The sequence below is a fragment of the Varroa jacobsoni genome, unplaced genomic scaffold (assembly GCF_002532875.2).
Source record: "Varroa jacobsoni isolate VJ856 unplaced genomic scaffold, vjacob_1.0 contig00148, whole genome shotgun sequence".
Lineage (NCBI taxonomy): Eukaryota > Metazoa > Arthropoda > Arachnida > Mesostigmata > Varroidae > Varroa > Varroa jacobsoni.
In genome coordinates this window covers 173,065-192,545 of record NW_019214419.1, presented here as the reverse complement: position 1 = coordinate 192,545, position 19,481 = coordinate 173,065, and the positions used below count along the sequence as shown (strand labels likewise).

At 40.0% G+C, this 19,481-nt stretch overlaps 1 protein-coding gene across 6 annotated transcripts; it reads left to right on the top strand.

The window, feature by feature from the left end:
* The first annotated feature begins 4,676 nt into the window (after window positions 1–4,676).
* On the top strand, window positions 4,677–19,471 carry LOC111270852 (uncharacterized). Of its 6 annotated transcripts, none has more exons than XM_022851289.1 (21): window positions 4,677–4,755; window positions 5,637–5,814; window positions 8,593–8,726; window positions 8,887–8,997; window positions 9,285–9,428; window positions 10,619–10,723; window positions 11,194–11,298; window positions 11,483–11,667; window positions 11,807–11,929; window positions 13,095–13,330; window positions 13,600–13,872; window positions 14,138–14,387; window positions 15,445–15,588; window positions 15,848–15,910; window positions 16,166–16,295; window positions 16,734–16,827; window positions 17,248–17,508; window positions 17,679–17,782; window positions 17,907–18,026; window positions 18,319–18,441; window positions 18,845–19,471. In XM_022851289.1, exons 2-21 carry the CDS (start codon window positions 5,763–5,765, stop codon window positions 18,956–18,958), a joined length of 2,871 nt encoding a protein of 956 aa, XP_022707024.1. In that variant the 5' UTR covers window positions 4,677–4,755; window positions 5,637–5,762; the 3' UTR covers window positions 18,959–19,471. The 6 variants fall into 6 exon arrangements, with proteins under 6 accessions (XP_022707024.1, XP_022707023.1, XP_022707026.1 ...); XM_022851288.2 differs by lacking the exon at window positions 4,677–4,755 and adding an exon at window positions 4,794–5,059; XM_022851291.2 differs by lacking the exon at window positions 4,677–4,755 and having other exon boundaries at window positions 5,372–5,814; window positions 14,183–14,387.
* The last annotated feature ends 10 nt before the right edge of the window (window positions 19,472–19,481 follow it).

Here is a 19,481-nt window from a genome sequence, read left to right as displayed (position 1 = left end):
GTCCATTGCGGCACCAAGGGCGGTTTCCAAAGTAGGTGGCTGCAGTAATCGTCGCCGCTGCTATTTGTGAGTGAGTGCAGGACCATTATGAAAGGGCGCAGCGCATGTCGTCTCTGTTAGTTGAAGACGGCACTGCCGCAGGGATTAGGAAATGCCCTGTGACAACCTTTCCACAAAACGCGCACACAGCCATACAGAACCATATTTCCTTTTATCCAAACAGTTATCTACCTGGCGTAATATATCAGCGTACGATACAGACTGGACGTTACCGCGCGTATATACACACAAATGCAATAACAACAACAACGTCACAGCAGCAGTAATCCGGGTTGGAATGTATATAAACTGGGCGGTATTCGCGCCTCCCCACCGTCGTCGTCGTCGTCGTTGTCGACGGTCAGTTATGTTAGCCATTTGATGGCGCTAAGGATTATGAAGGTACGCGGAACGTAAGGGTCGATGGAGTAGGATTGATCTGCACTTTTCTGTATTTTACTGTTTACATATAAAAGGCAAGATGGCCTAAACACAACGTCGAGTAAACGCTGTAAAAGAATTATTTCTTCGCGCCCATAGCCGGATGTCATTGAAGAGCCCTGAAGAGTCGCGAAGGGACACTGACTGAGCGCATTCATTTCGCCAATGTCGCAACATAGGCCATCTTAAAAAATCCGTATCTTATCTTTAATGAAAGACACCTGCGAGAATTACACAGTTGTATTACTAAAACTATATATAAAAAATGAAGGTATGTTGCATATTGTATGATGACATTTGCTGTGTCTCTTGAAGCACAAATGTTAGTAGCTATCAAACGTGCAATAGAGAAAAAGGACTACCGGTGAAGTTTCTTAGAAGAAAAAAACGAGAATACAGCACTTCGTATAATACTAGAAAGGCCTACAATATTTGATCATGATGGTTGCGGAACGAACCCTGAGACAAATAAAAAGTGCCAGGTTTACCGACCATTCAGAAATTGTGAAAGCAAGGAAGATGTGGGGTACGATTACTGCCCAAAAAGATCTACTGGACGAAACCGACATGTTATCGCTTAATCATCGCCGTATGGGCGAAACCATGCGAGAGAGAGAGAGAGAGAGAGAGAGAGAGAGAGAGAGAGAGAAAGAGGAGGCGTGGCCTTCGTTATCGCGACTCGTTCTTCTATTTTGATTCGTACACTCATCTACAGATGGTTGATATTCCAGAAGGTGAACAGACGCGTAATACTCCTGGCGTCCGTTGACATGCATAAATGTCATTGTCCTGCATTGGCAGATAGTGTGCGTCAGACACACTTCGCGCAACCTATTCGTAGACAGATAACTTCATCTATGCAGTTTTTCTGAACTGTGCTACCGACTGAGCTGCAAGAACCAAGAATCGATATCTCAATCTGTAACGCTCGTAAACGAGAACTGCTTCAGACTTGAGAGTTTGGGCTGGAAAAGAAAAAGGCTTTTGTACCGGTTACAGATGACAGGGGGCAACCGGGTGACACGCGCAAACATGAAAAACCTTTCTAAACACTTTCAACTCGGTAATTCTAAGCCATTCCTACGATTGCTAAATACAACCTGTTTATGAACACATTGTAAATTGGATATTAGTGATTTATATAATTCGGAGGTACATGTATATATGCACCGGTATTTTAGGGAGTGCAAGTAAACTCCGTTGGGCTTTTATTATAACTACACTGCGTAATCACTGAAGTGTAGGCGTAAACGTGAACAGCGCGAACAACATAGATAATGTATATGTCACTGGCTGATACACTAAAATTTCCTCTTGCCGGAACCTTCAAAATTTGTTTCCTCATACACAACTCACAATCGGGGCGCAAGTTGCTATACTGCCGGAAATCCGGTACTGCATTAAATGACTATTCGATCACAAATAACAAACGATAAAATTAAAAAATGGGTTAGTACTATATTCAAATTCAATCTCGAGCAATGGGTTGGGTTTAAATTCACAACGCTCATCATTCTTTACTTTCAGCATTTTCAGTTTCGCATATATATTTAGAAGTATAAATATTTAGCCCTTTATAAGCATTCATTTGTCTTCCAGGGGAAACTATTATATATTTTATAAGTCGCAATGGTAGTTTTTCGGTAGGTATGGTTGTATGAATGCTCTCGGCCCATCGTAGGCGCCCGAGTGCCCTTTTTGAGACGTTTTATTTAGTTGCAGATTGTGCACGACAAATGAATCGTTTCGTTCGAAAAATGTTTATTTACGCGCCTTGCAGCTCAAACGAGACCTCCTGCTGAGTAAATGAGTCCCCAGTTAAGCGCTTGGCCTAGAGGATCTCAGCATTCTATTTATCCGAACGCAACAGGATATTTGCGCGTGCCTAATGCTCTGTGCCTATCCCCTTGAAGTATGGCCTTCTGCAGTGACGATATCAGCGCCCTAAATTGCTCTCCAAAACAGGCTCGCTCTGTAAACACACTAAGCGTTTCAGTAGTACGCACTTGGGCATCTATCGATAGGGCTCAAGTTGTATATGTAGTTGTTTAATTGTAGGAAATAAGCGAAATACTACATATCGTGAAGAGATAGCAGGACGTCAATGCGTATTGAAGTTGACGTTGAGTAAAGAAGATCTCAAAGCTACAGTTTTCCCTTGATTTCTATAAACAACTAAGAAACGAATATAGAATTAACTCAGCCCCAGCATATCTTCATAGGAACTTTTACGCGCGCGATAAAACAGCGAAGACACCTATCTCTACAACTGTGTCCGCACTATAAACTCATATCATACCAAACTATTATTGGCCTATTGTTGCCAGCTGTGTACTAGAAGTTAATCAAATCTACTCTTCTCATATCTATGATTAATGTTCATTTTGTCTGTCCTAATCCGATGGCGTAAGATATTATGAAGATCATCGGATCAGTTTGATCAGAACATACGAATTAAATAGACAGACGATTTTTTGACAGTATTCGATCGTCTAACCTGTAAAGCGGTATTTTAACACAAACAACGTTTAGGTATTGCACAATCCGAGTTCACTAACTACACTCATTATTTGCTGGTGTTTCTAGGCGTAAACTTTGATGTGTTGTATATATTCCCTACGTCTAATATCATAGGCAGGAATAAGTCTTCTGCTCTCTATAATGTCCCATACGGAGATTTTTTCCTCGTTAAGCTCGTAGGTCTTGCATTATAATCGGAATTATTAAGTAATCTTTATTTCAATTTGAGAAATGATATAATAGTTATCTAATAAGGTATAATAATTTACGTCGTTAATACGTTTACAGCGTTAAGGTTGATATCAATCGGCGTGTGGCCAAGCAGAGTAGAAAGTCAAAAAAAACAAATGTGTTTTTTATACTAAATCTACTTCTAGCGAGTTTATAAGGAATCGCAGGTAAATGAGCAGGATCATTTCGCCTTCAATAGTAGCGTTAGTTCGCATAATATTCTCTGTCAGGTGATGAAAGATATAACTTCATGCAGATCTCAGCATTGAGCAACGCCTCAAGGTTAATAAAGGGAAAATCTTGTTTCCTGACTAAATTTTAAGGTTAGCAATTCTCATATATAGATTTTTCTAATGAAGCCACACTCGTCCCTAACGTTGTACGCGCTTAATCATAAATACAATATCAATATGAACTTCTCAGCTAGCTTTGTTTGTAGGCAATCATCTACTTATTTCTCACACTTTACGTAGCTAGATTTGGGCCGAAGTAATTAACTTGATGGAAGTTAATGCTTGCTGAATAAAGCTACGGCACTTCGAAACGCAGTTGAGTGCGCCTCTAACCATCTGAGCTGACGAGAGAGTCGTCGGTGGAAACATCTAAAAGCTTTATACAATGAAGTACTATATAAATGATTTTTTAACTAAAGGCATTTTAACTAAAACAGCTGGACGTTATGTCGTGACTACAGATTTCTATAGAGAGGTTAGGTTAGGTTAAATCATGTCATTCTCATATTTTTGGCTCTCCCTAATAGGCTAAGAGGCATCAACGAAAATATAAATCTAAGCGAGTTCTAGCCAAAGGTACTGCACAAATATGCATGAAAAAAAATGAAAATGTAGCGAAATCATTCACACTATAGATTTAATGATAAGTTACATAACTTGAAAGCTCCCTGAAATCTGATAGTCGGTTTTTACATGCTGAGCGTCTATCAGCGCTATCCGAAAGCATCCCGATACAAATTTTTCGTGACTTTATATGCAGCGGACGTAGGAATAACAACGAAATTTTCCAGACAGCTTTCTAGGTCACTGTTTCAAAACATGAATTAAATGCGAAGTTTCTTTTCCACAATTCTATATAATATACCTTTTAACAAAAGTATAAGTAGAAAAAAGACGAATATGTCATGAGCAGGACACGGGTGACGTCACGGCGCGCTTCCCTCACCTAACGCGGTCAGCAGCTAAATGTCACATAAGGCCAAGGTGAAGGAGCTCATGGATAGCGCGGATCCAATTGCCTGTACATTTTTCAGACTTCCTTTGTCAGCTTGCCGACGCTGATCAACACGCCTATTCATGGCTAGCGGCAATCGACGCTACGTTATATAGACGGCAGGGAGAGAGTCTTTATCAGGGTCTGCTTGTATCTTTGCCCATGCATCTGTTCCGGATAAATTTCGTTCGTTATTACCGCCACCAGCCTACTGTTGCCGGCCTGCTTGTTGTGAGAGTCATGGTTGGATACGAATCAGCTGATCACCCCATCCGCCAGCCGTCCGCTTCTCTTTCGGTTAGCGTAGTGTTGTTCGCTGCTTCGATCGAAAATTTGGTCAATAGAGGAGACCCCGTCTGTGTTGATGTTGCTGTTAATGTTGTGTTGCTTAGAGTTATGAAGAAGCTAAACGTTTTCCAATTAGATGTTGTTGTTACTGTCACCGGTAGAACGATCAAGCAAGCACAATGTCTTTCGAAGTTCCTGAAACAAACAATTAGCGTCTTGCCCTGTGACACTGCCGAAATTCCTTACGCCGCCTATTTTGACTAGTTCTTCCGATGAAAATGCAGTCTGATCAGTAATTATATACGGCCATAGCGTAAGTTACGTGCGCCGGCAATCAGTTATAGTATACTCTACGTTTTTAGCTGGATAGATATTTCCACGCCGTTCGTAAGCCAATACCAGTATTAATAGGAGTAGCATTGAGCTCACCTCACCAAGAGGTAACGCTCGAAACGCCGAAATTAGTTCACTGATCAAAAAAAGAGTATTGTTTGCATTTACTACTGAATGCAATAACTTGTCCTCCACCCACGGTGGAGCTTGTCCGTATCATGGGGGTCACACGGTCAACACTATCACCACATATTCGCTTGGATGACACTTCTGGGGGAGCTGTAATTGTTGGATGAACAAATCAACCTAAAAACTGATACAGGCGTCGCTCTCAGCTGACTACCCGCATTCAACCTTGCTATATTAACTACGGTCGTATATAACTTACTGACGGCTGGGAGAAGGAAATAGAGAACTTTGATTCGTTGCACAACTTGTACATCTTCAAGAGTATTACGCAGCGTCATTATTTTAGCGTTAGTTTGATTGTCACGTCAGTGAGACAGACGTGCCCACTGCGCTTTTTCCGATCGAGCGTACTATTTACTGCTTTCTAGATTGGATGTGCTGAGTCTCCTATTTGACGTATCGGAAGATTCCTACACCGCGTAATTCTGCTGCGTGCAGGCTTTTTCAGTCAACAGGGTAGTAAAGTGTTACCGATTTAATGTGACTATTGTACCATGATGAAGCATAACAGTTTCCATAAATTGGCGGACTTTCTCCGGTCATACGGTGAGTACAGGGTCGTCATAAAGATACACATAATGAACGTCGAACATTATTTTATTATACATTTTGTTATTTTGAAAACATATTTTACTGAAGGACTAGTTATTATAGTGTTTGAAGCCTTAGACGGCCTAAAAAAAAAAGAAAATTACTGTCAGTTATTTATTTCTACAAAAAATATGTAATCCTGATAAAATGTCTCTTTCATACACCGAATGCATACAAAAAGCTCTCACATTGCTACCATACAAGTAGGGCAACTTATTGTAGGAAGAACCGTTATTACCATGAATATGATCGTTTCAGGGCGGCTGTGAGGCTATAATATCCTGTCCAGCTTTAGTTCTTCGTTTTCAGGCTAATCGTGGGAGTTTTTAGGCTGTTTAAAACAGCATTTATCTAGTGGGTCAAGAAAACCGCTGTACCGCCAACATCCACATACTATCGAGTGTATGGAAACTTTCCACAATTATATAGCAGCCCGACGTATCGTGTAAATAAAAAAATCAACATTGTTATTTATATTTGTTATTTACATACAAGCCGTGTAACTGTAGAACATATATTTGCTGCTCCTCGCGGCTGTGGCTATTGAAAAGATCATCTCTGTGTCCATTGTTATTGAAACTATGAAAGCCTTTCGAAAGAGAGCCCAATCTGGTCACAAATACTGACTTTTCGCATTTGAGCTGAGCACTCATACTACGCGACATTTTTTCTTTCGAGAATTTTTTTTACATCAAAAGTTTTCCAAATAACTCGCTATCTTCCTATTATGAATCAAAGCTTCGTTTTTCGTGCGTCCCCCCGACCCATTTACGTGGGTCGAATAATAAGTACTGGAAGGAATTACATTTGGTTTTAGACAGGAAAGATCGCGTCATTTAAAAATGAACATATTATTAGTGAAGCCGTTATTTGTACCTTACGTCCGCGTTTCTCTCGTTTTATGAAAATTCGAATGGACTATTTTGATAGATTTTGTCCTGCACAGTTTTCATGAGCTTCGCTTAGCGATGGTTCTGCTATGAAGTGTGTCATTGTTTATGTATGGGGGACACCTAAAGCTTCGCATTATATAGAATTTGTTGTGTTGTAGACATAAGTCAACCCGATCAATGGCTGCTGATTGAAAAGAGAGGACCGAAATCATTATATAACCGATTACGAAAGCCGTTCGTCAGTAAATCCGTTCTGATTCATTTCGTCAGACTACACGTTATTCCATCTAAAGATCCTCTACGGATGAAAGTTGTTTTATCGTATATTTCAGTGTTATCAGACGATGGGCTCGGTTGGTCTTCCCTAGATAGAGGCCAATCAGGCCAGTTAGGATAGATTTAGGCTCGAGTAGACATACATTGGGTGAGTCCCTGTAAAGTGTAACTAGTTCTAACAAGATAACCATCACAGTGTTGCGGGATACGGTGAGATGTGATAGGTAATAAGGCCGAGCATATGGTACCATTACACTTCTGGAATTCTGTATATTAAGGATCGATGCTTCCGATAGTGTTTCTGTAACACGGTGGTTTTCACGCTAGTGTTCGACTATCGCTACTCGAATACGACGCTGAATGATAAATGTTTGCACGAACAGCTTTTAAGGCCAACTGCTTCTGTAAGCAGGCATTTGCTCAGTCGAACTTGTGGCCGTTCTGACCTGTGTCCATACCTTGACATTTAGATAGCGATTTACGACCACAGAGGTGACTAGTGGTAATATCATATTATGGCATTTTGCCAACCATCCATTTAACCGTATAAAATTTTAGGTCGGCTGACCCCAAACATTTTTACATAGACAATTTGTAAGAGTAGTATCAATTCATAACCTTCTACCATGAGGCCATTTCATATATGAAAACGACCTTGTTGGTTAATTATGGTCGAATCAAAGAAGGACGGGAAGTGATTTGTTTAACAAAGCAATCTGTGACATGTTACAGTCGCTGTTTTTCTGTAGCTTATGAACGATTGACAGTCCTTATAAGTCCCATGTATTTCATTATTTGTTTATTCTCATATTTTTTTCTAGGTTATAGGAAGAGCAAACTGGTCTAGAATCTATACGCTTCTGCTCTAAAAAACATTGACCAGACGAGCAACTCCATTAGAATGAAATAAGTGCATATCATAGAACTTGCCACGCCGCTTTTACCACTAGTAAAGGTAGTAGCTAGGAAAATTAGGCGTTTCGAGGACAACGAAGTTTTTGCATCTCTCCTATAGAACTTATCACAACGAGCCGGTAGCATTTCCTTCAAAAGAGGCTTCATGAATGAGCTGCCACGCCATTTCATAGCGCAAATAATTTTTGTTTTTCATTTTAATTTAGAAAGGCCTCACTTAACAATGGCGTTGAGATGATTCAGATTGCGGAGTTTTTCAACGTTAGGTACTTGAGGCATTCGGCAGTACTTTAGACGGGTTTAACTGGGCCTATCCGGGGTTTCTCCGACGGACACATAAAGCAGTACGACAACAATCCGCCATAAAAACCGTTTGCAAACGCCAAAGTTTGAATGAAACCCTCGATGGCCCCGTCTTTGCGATTATTAAGGCTACGCATTCAAGGAGATACGCATTACATTGTCAGATTCTGTCGCCCCTCGACTTTTAATTGGGATATCTTTTCTATATCTAGTTATCATTATTATTCTTATTAATTATTGTTAAACAGGAAACTGTTATATATAATAAGAACTGCTGCTCATCGCCAACGATGCTGCACTAAAACGGATTATTAACTATTACTTTTTCTAATTATACTGTTTTCAGGTGATTCTTTATTTAACAGCAATGGCTCCTCCATAGAATGCAAACTCTGTCTAACTACGCGAGCTTTAGTTGAACTTTCTAAACACCTATCGATGGTGTTACAAAATGAGCACTTTGAATCAAACTCGTTCTCGGTATGATATTTTCATTATTCCGTTTACTTCTTCTTAGGCGTGTTTTTTTTTCACATGTAGGATGTTTTATACATGTAATCACATCCCACCGAATCGTAAATTAAAATTTAAAAAAAATTAATATAAATTTAAAAGAACCGTGACTTGCTTGATTTTGCAGGTTTTAGGCTGTGACGCTAATTCATTGTATATGAGGGACCTCCTTTTCATTCACGACATCTTCCAAAAAGTGACCAAACTCAAGTTGGTTACCTCCTCAACCACCGTCGAAGTAAGCGCCAAATGCACCTTATATAGAATTGCTTGGTGAATAAATTCGAACGCCATAGGTTCAAAAGGTTAAGTAAGTTCATCTTACCATACCTTTAGCATTTCCATTTACATATCGACTGCCCTTCTAATTTCTTGAAGCGTATCGAGCCTTTTGTACACGGTGCTGCACGCCGCATTTCAATACGCTATGCTGAGAACAATACACAGGAAAGTCTTGATTGAAGAACGTTCCCATTTCTCATTCCATAAATTTGTTGTGGTGCGGTCGTAATCTGCTGCATTTAGAGCGAGATGTCCCTTTCACGGTTTGGCGCTCTCCGGCAGCTCGATCTTCAGCGGGTGCCACCACACCTTTTCGTGCCTATGTGTCCGACGCAGGCCGGACAACTTGAGGTCCTCGAAGCTCACCGTTGCCTCACTGAAGCCAAGGTTCGTATTAACGAAATAGACAACAAGATCATGGCTAGAAGCAGCTAGTGTACTTCACGGGCTTTTCATAGATATCCGTAATCGCTTATACCCTGTCGCATCTCGCGAAAGATATTGACAACCAAGCTTCGTAACGTATACGTAAACGAATGCGAACTGTCTTCATTGAAAAATAGTTGCGGTTTCCCCTGTGCGTTCGTATCCTAATTATGCAGAAGTACATGTAAAACGGTATACATAGACTAATGATGATGACGATAAGTTACAACTCTTTGTAAGTCACTATTGCTAGTAAGTGCAAAAGTCACAGGTAGAAAAACAGGGTAAGTGCTAAGTATTGGACTTGTTGGTTGCCTGGTTTGGGCCTTCAATGATATTGTTAATTTTGGTGATTATAAGCCCTACGATGTAAACGGCGTTAATTCGTAAATACTTAAGTATCAACATGATGATTGATAAAAAAAAGTCGTTGTTAAATAAACATAATCGAATGAACACATTGAAATTATGTGTTTGGCTACTAAATATTGGTTTCTGAAATACGCAGGCAGCTAAGAACTTTACCATTTTATTAAGTTTCTGATAGAGGAAAATATTTTTTTCATTTATTTTGGAAAGCTTAAATAGAATATCATATACGTTTTACGCTCCTATGAAACCTATGATAGGCGATCTCAGGCCAATAGGCTAACATTGTTCCTCTAAACTACGAGGGTAGCAGCTACTGCAGCACAATATACTCCGTACCAAACCATTACTTATAAGTACAATATACAATTGATTTTCGTTTTTGGATTATTATGTCTTTGAAGTACGTTAAATTAAACTTTTTCATTCTTTTTGTTATTATATACTTTTCCATTTAATATAAAAGTGCCCTTAGAGTTAGAGCTGTAAACATCGTAATGACCTTTTACTGAAGAAAATGAATACCCTTTTCGTGTTAATTTTTCTATAAAGATGAGAAACGAACAACTGGTTTGTGGTAGGCTGTAGATTTAGGGTGTGTAGTGCTATCTTTATTTGAAAAATGGGTTGCTGAGGATCATCAATCAAGTTATAGGGCAAGCCCATTTGTTCTTATAAATGTTTTAAGATTCCATTTGTTTATAATAGAAGTGGCGCGGAAATTACTAACGCCTGTGTTGATTAACAATCGTAATTAGTAGAATTGTCGTTTGTTGTTGTAGGCCGTGCTGAAATTGTCGGGTGGAGCTCCGTGGAGCAGACTGGAAACCCTCAGATTGTCTCACAATATGCTCATTTCATTTGGCCTTGAGCATCAAACAATTACTGTGAGTTCTATTTTTTCATATCATAGCAGCTTTAGCCTTTGCATAATGGCCTATTCTTCAAACACTCAGCAATGCCTAACGCGTACTTAGGGAGCGATCAGCAAGAAAAGACGCCGGTAGATCGAAAAGAAAACGGAACGAATGTAACCGGAAATAAATCTCGTTCCAACGCATCTAAGCAATCGATTTATGCGGCGGCGATCTATAATTTCAGGCTAAACTACCTTAAGCCATTACTGAAACAACCTGTGTTTGTATTGAATAATATAGGTCTGGCTATACTGCGTATTGCATAATGTGTCAGGTAGGCTATAGTATCTGGTAGTCGACACAAGTCAACATTAAAGAAGGCGTGGGTCCTGCACATGCTGTCACACTCGTGCTACACAGAAATGTACCGTAGTCGTTTGCTCTTCATAGGTTGCACAATCCTCTGCTCCGTACTAAATGTTCATTTCCTGATTCTATAGGAAACGGATGTCGACAGGGACAAGAAGAATGAGCACTCGTTGCATATGTCACACCTACTCCCCAATCTTCGTAATCTTGACCTGTCTCATAATCAGCTCCGAGAGGTGGGTCGGCTAATAGAAGTTAATCAGAGTGAAAAAAAAACGGATATTTCGGCAATCCCGAATAAGTGCGGTATAGTTGCTGTGTATTGATTCTTGCAAGTTAGTTCTTAATACATAATCTTCAAACTCGAATTGAAGAACTTCTCGTTTTTCTTTGTTACGGCTTGTGTTTCTACGTGAATAGCTCGATCTCTGCGGATTGGAGTACTTGTCGTGTGTCGATCTCTCATTCAACTTCATTTCGCGGATACCTCAGTTGCATTGCCGCTCAAGCCTTCTTCATTTGGCGCATCTGTGTCTTCGCAACAATCTTCTCGAAGATCTTTGGGGCCTGGAGGCACTGACAGCCCTCAGAGTATTAGACCTCGGGTAGGTTTGCAAAGGAATTTTGGATACACATAAACTGTTATAATGGTCACCAAGTCATGCTCAAAAGATTTTCTTGAACCCTTACAAGTTAAAAAAAAATAACGAACTTCATGTTTTCTTCGTTAACTTATATTGACAGGCACAATATGATGAGCGAATTCAGCGTTCTGCAACCGTTGGCCAACTTGTTGCAATTAGACCGGCTGGCATTGGAAGGCAACCCGTTTGCTCTCCATGTTGACTATCGAAAAAAAGTGGCTGCGTATGTAGCTGAAGTTACTTTATGAACATCAACTGAGCATCTAGTATTTAGATGAACATAGATGGTCTAGTCCCAATCATTGGAAAACTATCGATTGCTAATGATATCGATCTCAAAATGAATTGTCTAACTTGGTAAAATATAGAGATACTTTGAGCTCGCTTATATTAGGTTGGAAAGAGAGTTCTCGCGTCGACTCTTTCCCACATTCTCTCGCTCGTCGTCTACTCGTTGCCTACGGTATCTATCAACTTCTCTCATTTGACAACAGACCTAAGAGATCCTCCTCTCCTCGCCGACCTTTTGAGTTTGATGACGCCCATCTGAGGCCACTTTTGAAAAAAGAGGGCTGAACAACAACTTGGAAATCGGCCGAAAACATAAGCGGTGGCCAAATAATCGTTTTCAAGTGTTTTGAGTCCCGCTGATTTACAGAAAAACTCAGAGCTCGGATGCCTCATGAACTCTCTGAATCCAACAAGAAAATATGGCTTGATGCTGTGTCTCAGCGTCTCGTCGCGTGTGAGACGTCTCGTGATTGATTAGTGACGGATTTTTGCGCACGATTGTCGCCGGTAATAAGAAGTAGTGTCAATACGTCAACATAACTCATGTATTGGAATAGGTGATTTCAGCAAAGGATCTCAAACCCAGGATCTAACCAAATCTTGATTCGAAAAAAACTATGAGGACCTGATTCATTGCGAATGGCTTCCTCCGAACCAGGCAATTGATCGGCGCGTTTTTTAAGCCAGTTTAATTCAAAATGAGAAGTTTTATTGTACTTGCGCAAATAGATCTTCGCTTTTTCCGCTCACTGGATAATCAGCTCTGTGGTCTTGCCTTCGATATTGATCAACAATTGAGAATCGACACGTGGTTAGAAAGTTTGTTTGAGACAAAATGTGCGTCTTTTTCAACAAAATGGCGTATGCCATTTGGTCGAAAGATGGGAGAAACAGAACAATGAAACATATTGATTTATTCTCATAGCAGTAGAAAATTTCGTGCTTTCTATTCAGCGAAAAAACGTGGGAACTTTCTTTCTGACCTGATATTAATGAATACGTTCTACTTGTAATTTTCAGCACCTTGAATTTTAGGAGTGCCGTCCTCCTGAGTAGATTAATTACTCTTTTCTAATCGAGTTTACTTGAAATAACAGACACATCGCCAAAACAGTCATTCTGGATGGCCAATACGAGGTTTACAGCGAACGAACGTTAATCCTAAGCACTTTAGAGCCAATGCATATATATCCCGTCGGCCGCGGACGGACCGAAGCCGTGGACCAGCATATATATGTAGGCGAAACTGAGAATTGCCCCTCGTTGTCCGGCGCTCACCCTAGCAGTTCCGCATCCTCGGTCAAGACAGGCAAAACCCGACAGTCTATAATAGGTTCGTATATTATAAGACAAAGCCATCAATACTGTTGACAAACATTTTTGCACGAGCACTTCATTTCATACAAATTTGCTTGCGCAAAGTAACATGATCATTTCCCAGATGCTTTGTCTCGACTGCGAAAAGGCGAACCAAATAAACCATATTCTGTGATTGCAATAAAACAAAATAATTATTGTTGTTCGATTGATCCTCACTGAATGTGATAATGTTCCCATAGACAGCATTGTAAATCTGAGTCCTGTTTCCATTTCTCCCTTCAGAGAACCCGGCAGAATGTGATACGGAATCACAAGAGAGACTCTCTCTTATGAGCAATTCACAAAATGTATCCAATTTGAAGCAAGTTGTTCAGGAACACTGCAGGGAAAATGGCCACGCCTGGCTGTTGACTGCCGCTCATGTCCTTCAACTTCCGATGGCGCAGAGTACACCCCTGCCGCCCCTGAGTAGTTCCCAGGATACTAACATTACGAGTGAAGTAAACGGAAGGCAAAAAGAACTCGGCTGTGGGCGAAAGGAAAGCCATCAGAGTGGTGGGTTACAGTCTGCCTTTTCCATGTCACGGACTCTCATTATATCGAAAGGACTTTTTCCCGATAAACAAACGTGATCTCTATTGAGCGAAAAACGATATACGCTTATTTAAAACGTCAGTCAACTTCTATTAGAAAGACCGTATAAATTGCTGATGCAGTATCCTTATATCACCACTAAGGCTAGAATCGTCATGACAAATCTATTCGTACGTGGAAAACGAAATCGGTTCGTTTCATTAATTAAATTTGTTATACCCCTCAGACGACTGTTTGATCGTAACAGGCGAGGATGTGCCTTCTTCTATAGATCTGGCGTCATTGAACGACAACAAAGAACAAGCTTTACTAGGACAACCTCGAGGCGCCTCTCCTAACGCTTCGTTGTGCGCTGCCGTATTAATGACGACGTCGCAAGTGGAAAGTATCGATGAAACGTCTGTGCGGGCAACTCCTGAACTAGAAGACGATGCACTAGGAGCGTCGGCGTTCGGGCATAGCGAAAGTGACAAAGAGTATGCTTATTGGTCTATGAAGAGTTAGCTCGTTTTTTTTTTACCATATGAGCATCATAGCGCTATAATAAATAAGATTTGAAGCTGTTTACAGTTGTTGAATCATTTCAACAATATAGCTATTCTACACCGAGCAGAGAACACAACCTATCATTTGAATAACACTGATAAGTTCATTTATTTTGCATGTTTGCTACCACTCTGTACGACCCTTTTCCTTCTTCCGATTATCTTATTCCGTCCCGCTAGGAATACTTAACTCTTATATTAAAGAAGCGATACGTCCTGTTCTTGATCGTTATTGTCCTTGTCGAAAGCACTGCTGACAGTTTCATTTGCCAGTGGGCGGAGAAGGTTTATGGTGGAAAGTATGCCTGTCGGGCCGTTTATGCTCAATAGCTTTACTTTCGTAACGTAATTCGGCCATATACAGATTTTTTCTCGAGCATTTGGCAGCGTACAAGGACTTTCGGGTTCGCCCAAACGGAAATCGTCATTCTTGTCAAACGATCTAGCTTAACATTAGGTTTGAGCATATCTTTCTAAACTAGCCACTCATACTTCAGATTAAAAATGCCAGCTTTGAACTTAGCAAGCTAGTTTCGAATAGCGTCCTTATTTTTAGACTTCTCACTATACACAGCATAAATGCCCTCATGCTGCATCAAGTAGCTTTGTGATTCCATAAAAAAACTAGGTGTCATGAATATTTTGGTGTAAAAAAGTGACAGAATCGGGTTCGTCACACTCTATCATTGCGATTGAGAAAATAGCATGATTTCGAATGGTATATGCTAACAAAGAAACATTACGTCTGAAGCCACTCTATTTAATGGCACCATTTACTGTTTGAATAACGTATACGCTTTCTTCAATTGTAAGCGTATATTCTCCTTTGTAATGCGTTTAGTTTTCCTCTCATTGACAGTACCTTGAAAATACGTGGGCGTAGACATATTTCCAACTTTTTTTATGTTACTTTTCCGACCCGTAAAGCTCCATAAATGATGGCTTCTCGAATAATTTTGCATGCCCTCTGATTTAACGTATTGTATAGAGAATCACCCGCAATCGGTGTGATCGACGCGGAGCCACCTGAGATAAATGATGAAGACATCGAGGCTCTAGCGGATACCACATCAGATGGAACGTTCCTATCAGCTGCCGCGACACCTACAGGCGATGCCGCCGGTTTTAACGTGTAAGCTATATATTATTATATTAACTTAGTGTACCCTGTTTTGAAGATTGCAACCAGCGCATCCGTAAAGTGGAAATATATGAACGAAGCTTATAATAAAAAAAAAATTGTTATTTTGCTTTCTACAGTAATGGTCGCCGAAATTTTAGCTAAAATCGTCATTTCTCAACGGTAGAGCCTAAGATTGTACATTAGTAATGCTTCTGGTAGTATAATCTCCATAAACAATTGTTTTTCCAAAAATTTCACCCTTCTACAGCTTGAACAACACATTGGAGGAACCAGGGTCAGCGATCAAACAAACGGACCCATCACCTCGAAAGTAACAATGCTTTTCCTGTTTCTCATTAGATACAACTAATTAGAGCTAGTTCTATACTATTGCTAAATTACAGTTTTACATTCTTTCCACGAATTTGAGAGGTCCTTTTCGCCTATTGTTTGTAACGTGGCTTTTATAGGCAGTAAACTGCTGGCTTGTTCCTATGTTCTTGTCGTGCTAATTTATCCGAGTAGCATGAGCCCAAAATAACTATTAGCACATAAAGATAATATAATGCGTTTTGACGTTACGAAGTAGGAGTATTACGAGCTTGGACGATTCAGATCGCTTGGAAGAAGATGGTAAGGTATGGGCCAGATTACGAGAACTCCGTCGGAACAACTTGGAGTATGACGCCGAACATTCGATGCCTGCTGAAGAAAAGGTACGGCAAATAACCGATCGACCCACATTTTTATGCCTGCAATAACCAAAATTGAGAACCACAATTTCATCTTATCCTACTAGCATGTAATGTACTTTAATATCGTGCATGATAATTAAAGATTCGTCATTCATCATTCAAACCTTGGTCTTGAATGGGGAATATACTGTATGTATGTGTATATACAAGACGTGTAGCTACATTTATACACAAATTAACTGTAGCAGATGTCTCCTATGGGGTTCCAATGCACTACTTACTACCTCATATAGGTTTAGAGGCACGGAACCGAGCTAAACTATTGCCGAGGGCAAGATTCATGGATGTGTCTATTTGCTACTCCACATGTGCAGTAAAACATACTATGCTTAATAAAAATCAAGTTCAGAAACTGTTCTGAGGGTTTTGCTCCGATGAGTATTTAATGCTTCCTTTCAGGTGTATCTGGAATTGCAGGTGTTCACGAAGGAGGAAAATTTCCGAGCAGCTTTTCGAGCTTATATTGTTCTGACCCATGATTGGGCCTTGGAGGGTTGGTGCACAGAATCTACTTTACCTATACTTAACTTCCAATAAAAAGAATACATTTCACTTCTGGGCTGAAGATAGGTTTATGACTTTTAAAGATGTGTTATAACAAGTCCAGGTTTACTAGGTTTCCAAACAAAGAAGTTGTAGGATAGAAATTGAATTGGAGCTTTTTATTATGAGGCTTTTGATAAGCGTCACTCGTTTTCTGGCGTAACTATGAATCCATTACCAATGCAACATGCAGCTTAATAATAAGCTGATTGAAGTAGTTCACTTCAAGTTGATAATGCGTCATCTTATCTTGATTAAGTAGCATATCTTTATTAAGTAAAAAATACTCTTTTGGTGAGGTTGTCTATACGAACCCATTTACTACTTCGAGAGCGAGTACTACCTAACTATGACGAGTCTTTTAAAAAAGGTTTTGTAATCCTCTCCGAGCATCGGATGTACGTGTCTAAGCCGCGAGTTTCAACCTCGGAGTGCGGCGTTCTCTGGTCCGTACCATTGTGTCGACTTCGTCGCACCACTGTTCAGCTGGGAGCACAGACACTCGTAATTGAAGTTGATAAAAACACAGCCGAATGGGGGCCGTGTGGGGGACCCGGTGCCGCGCCCGATTGGCTACTTCTGTACATAGGCGATACAGGCTGGTGTGCACAGCTTTCTCAGCTAATCAACCGTAAGTCGGCACGAATCCTAATTTAAAAAAAATTTCGCCATAACATTTATATTGATTTGTATCAGCGTTCTGACCCTGTCTAGCTGAAGCGATTAGCAAATATTCCACGACGGTTTTCTTTACGCACACAGATACAATAGGTATTTATATTTACTATATACAAATTGCAGTTTACATGCCGGAAAAAGCTCGAACACTGCGGTCGGAGGTTGGAAGTGGGGATTTGCTAGCATCGCTCCATCTCGAAAGCGAAAGTCTTCGAGCCTACTCGCAGGTAAACTTATCTTAAATCATTAGGAAAACATGCCTTCTTAATATTTATTTGATTTTCGTCTAAAATTGCAGTATTTTGTATCCATATATAGATTTAAGGCATTTATTCGTCTTATTATTTGTAGGGTTACTGGAGAATTTTGGACGATGGAGGCGCGACACCGCCAGAAAAAAGCCACGTTTGTATCGCAGTTGCTTCGCAGGACGTCGTCGTCGTACGAGAACGTCACGTTGAACCCGAGAAGGTCGTCGCCGTGTTATTATAGCTTGCACGTCACAGTCACGTGTACTTTGTCTAGATAGATGATAGAAACTAAATTTACTGAAACCGAAGTATAACCGAATCGATAATTTCTATAAAGGACATAATATTGTCCTATAAGTCCCACCCTTATATAAATCTATTATAAACCATTCGCCCGACGGAAATGTTTACCCCCCCCCCCCTCCCCCGGTTATATTTACAAAGCTGTTTTTAGAGCTTAGGAGCTTGAACAAAGCATTTTATCCTAGAACAGTTAACGTAATTGTTTGCAGGTAAAGTTTACTGAGGTATGTAGTCAGTCGATCATCGCACTTACCTCGTTAGCGCTTGAAGAGAGTGATCCACGAATTGCGAACGTCACGTTTGCCCTGGATGAAACCGGCACCAGGGAACAGGTAAAGGAGATGACATTTTTCACACTAAACTTAGCAATCTCTCAACCACTTAATAGTAATGCTAGTAGCACTTAATTAATACTTGATTATTATTATTAATTATATATTTGTTCATAGAAACATACGTAAAAAGTTCGTGTTGCGAGTGCAGTTAATTTAGGTTCGCTATTTCTTTGTAGGTCATAGTGGTTATGTTCTTCTCGAGAGCATCTGCCTTACGTCTAGTCGAATCTTTAAAAGAAAGCATTTTGTTCAAAAAACCTTACGTTCGCCATATCTAGGTACTAATGACAGCACACGCAGGCTGCCCAAACATGTACGACCATTGTATTTTACAGCTGAACTCTTATTCAAATAGGAATATTCGGTCTCACGGTTCTGATCGCGGATATATTTATTCCAGGTGTGGTACTTTGAAACTGCGTCCGTAGCATCAATGTTTGTGTTCATTGAGAGCCTCCGTCAACCCTGGCAGGAAGTCTTCGACATCGAACTACCACTCAGTTATATACAGTGAATCTAATCTTTTCTCAATACAAATTATAGCGATAGGACTCTAGCGTTAAAGAACTTCGCCGCTTAATACGAATCATCTGGACGCGATCAAACGCACCTATTAAGAACGACAAATGCTGCTACTATTCGCACACACATATATATATATATATATATATATATATATATATATATATATATATTTATTTATCTATTGATTCAAATGTATTGATCTTATGTCAGATTATTTGAAGCGTTTTATGACCGACCTTCGCTAAATGGCTGTGTGATTCCGCTTAATTGACTTAAAGCGTTCTCCAGAAAAACAACTTTATTGTTTCTAACACTGTACAAACAGTATGTTATTGATGAAACAATTGAAGCCAACCAAGTGTTAGTTGCAGGCTATATTACAATAAATATATAATTATATAACTTCCTGTAAAGTAATTTGTAGCTGACCCGAAATTAGTGATGGATGAGTTTTTTCATTCTATTTTGTCGCAATGAAAAATAAAAAAAAAACGAAATGTTATATACCTGTA

Coding starts and splice junctions, on each gene's coding strand:
- LOC111270852 (XM_022851289.1), top strand. CDS start 5,763: ATGATGAAGCATAACAGTTTCCATAAATTGGCGGACTTTCTCCGGTCA. Junction 8,998..9,284: donor CCTCCTCAACCACCGTCGAA/GTAAGCGCCAAA, acceptor TGCTGCATTTAG/AGCGAGATGTCCCTTTCACG. Junction 11,299..11,482: donor CTCATAATCAGCTCCGAGAG/GTGGGTCGGCTA, acceptor CTACGTGAATAG/CTCGATCTCTGCGGATTGGA.